Source organism: Monopterus albus, unplaced genomic scaffold (assembly GCF_001952655.1).
Source record: "Monopterus albus unplaced genomic scaffold, M_albus_1.0 scaffold46.1, whole genome shotgun sequence".
In the NCBI taxonomy this organism is placed as follows: Eukaryota; Metazoa; Chordata; class Actinopteri; order Synbranchiformes; family Synbranchidae; genus Monopterus; species Monopterus albus.
Window position 1 is genome coordinate 3269591 of NW_018127926.1, and position 1390 is coordinate 3270980.

The 1390-nt window shown below is 36.9% G+C and overlaps 1 protein-coding gene across 1 annotated transcript in view; it reads right to left on the bottom strand.

Annotated features, from left to right (window-relative positions):
* Window positions 1-242: 242 nt before the first annotated feature.
* ilvbl (ilvB (bacterial acetolactate synthase)-like) overlaps window positions 243-1390 on the bottom strand; it is an 8763-nt gene continuing 7615 nt past the window's right edge. The window contains exon 14 of the mRNA XM_020600361.1: window positions 243-1390. This exon is cut by the window's right edge and continues 1 nt beyond it. Coding sequence (XP_020456017.1) covers window positions 1213-1390 — 178 coding nt within the window. The 3' untranslated portion in view covers window positions 243-1212.

Genomic DNA, 1390 nt, shown 5'->3' on the forward strand with positions numbered 1-1390 from the left:
AAGTCACAGCTCCTCATGATAAAACATTTGCGATTTACATCCAGTAGTGTTTTATGTGATCCACATTAATTTCCTTGTGTCAAGTGCAGTGTTTACTGACAACTGATGGAAAGATGGTATTGTATGTGACTTCACAAGCTTTAATCAACATACAGTATGATTCATGAGTCATACAGCTGGTGTCTCTTAGTGCAGCCTTACCACCAGCAAAGTTAAACAATAATCCAGATGAAAATGCTTTATGGGCTTCATAAGTGTGACCGAGTGCTGACAGTTATAGTATTTAGTACAGGTTATTTACCCTGTGATAGCAAGCCCACTTGCACCACAGGTAGAAGAGTGGGTGGCCTGGTTACACAATCAATGCTGTGAGGGGGTTTCTAAAATTCAGGGAACATTACATTAGAAATCCATCTGTACCTCATTACAGTTTATAAATTCAACTACAAGGTTGATTTATGCTGCCGTCTTGCCAGGGCCTCCTTGCAAAAGAGGTTGTAAAACTCAATGGGATTTATTTCCCTGGTAAAGTAAAGGTTAAAGTGTTTTTTTTTTTTTTAATTTAAACACAAGTTGGTTATATATGTGCATAATAATCTCTAAATCAAACAAGTGCCTACAATGCACTCTGTGCTTGGATGATTCAAAAAAACCACTTATTACTTGTTTTAATTTGAGAATTAGTCTAAACCAACACTTGATAGATGATCAAAAGTTTGACATACGTCCCTCACACTGGAATGAGTTCATCCACGTGTATTCATGTGATGAGTACATAAGCCATAATTATAGTGCAATACATAGTGTGTAGGCATATTTAACATGATAGTCCACATCACTGAATACTAATAGTATTAAATAGGCTATCATTTACATACATACATTTCTTTCCATATCAAAGATACAAACATTAAAAGACATACCATCTGTCAGTCTTCAACATTCAAAAAAAAAAAAAAATATTCCAGATTGAACAAAATTTTATCTCAACCGATAAAGAATAATCACAGCTGTAAGATTTCATGTATCCCCCTAAAAGGCTCTGTGCTCAGCTGATAACAGAAAGAAAGGCATACTGGTCATAATTGATAACTTAACAATGATTTCTCTCAGGCAGACAGTATTCTCCTCTTTTCTGACACCTTTCATAGAGCCTGATGACAAAAATATATAAAAGCTCAAGGAAAAATAATGTACTTAAACACCGCTGTTCTATACAGATATGGAGCCCTCTCTGAAGTTGGTCTTCCCTATCAGAACATTAAGAAGTACAGCCTTGCCCTCATGGGTGTCCCTCTGAGCCTGTCTGATGACGTCGCTTAGTCTGTCCTCATCCTCACGCCCTATAAGGTAGCCCTTACCACCGTAACCATCTGCCACTATGTGATAA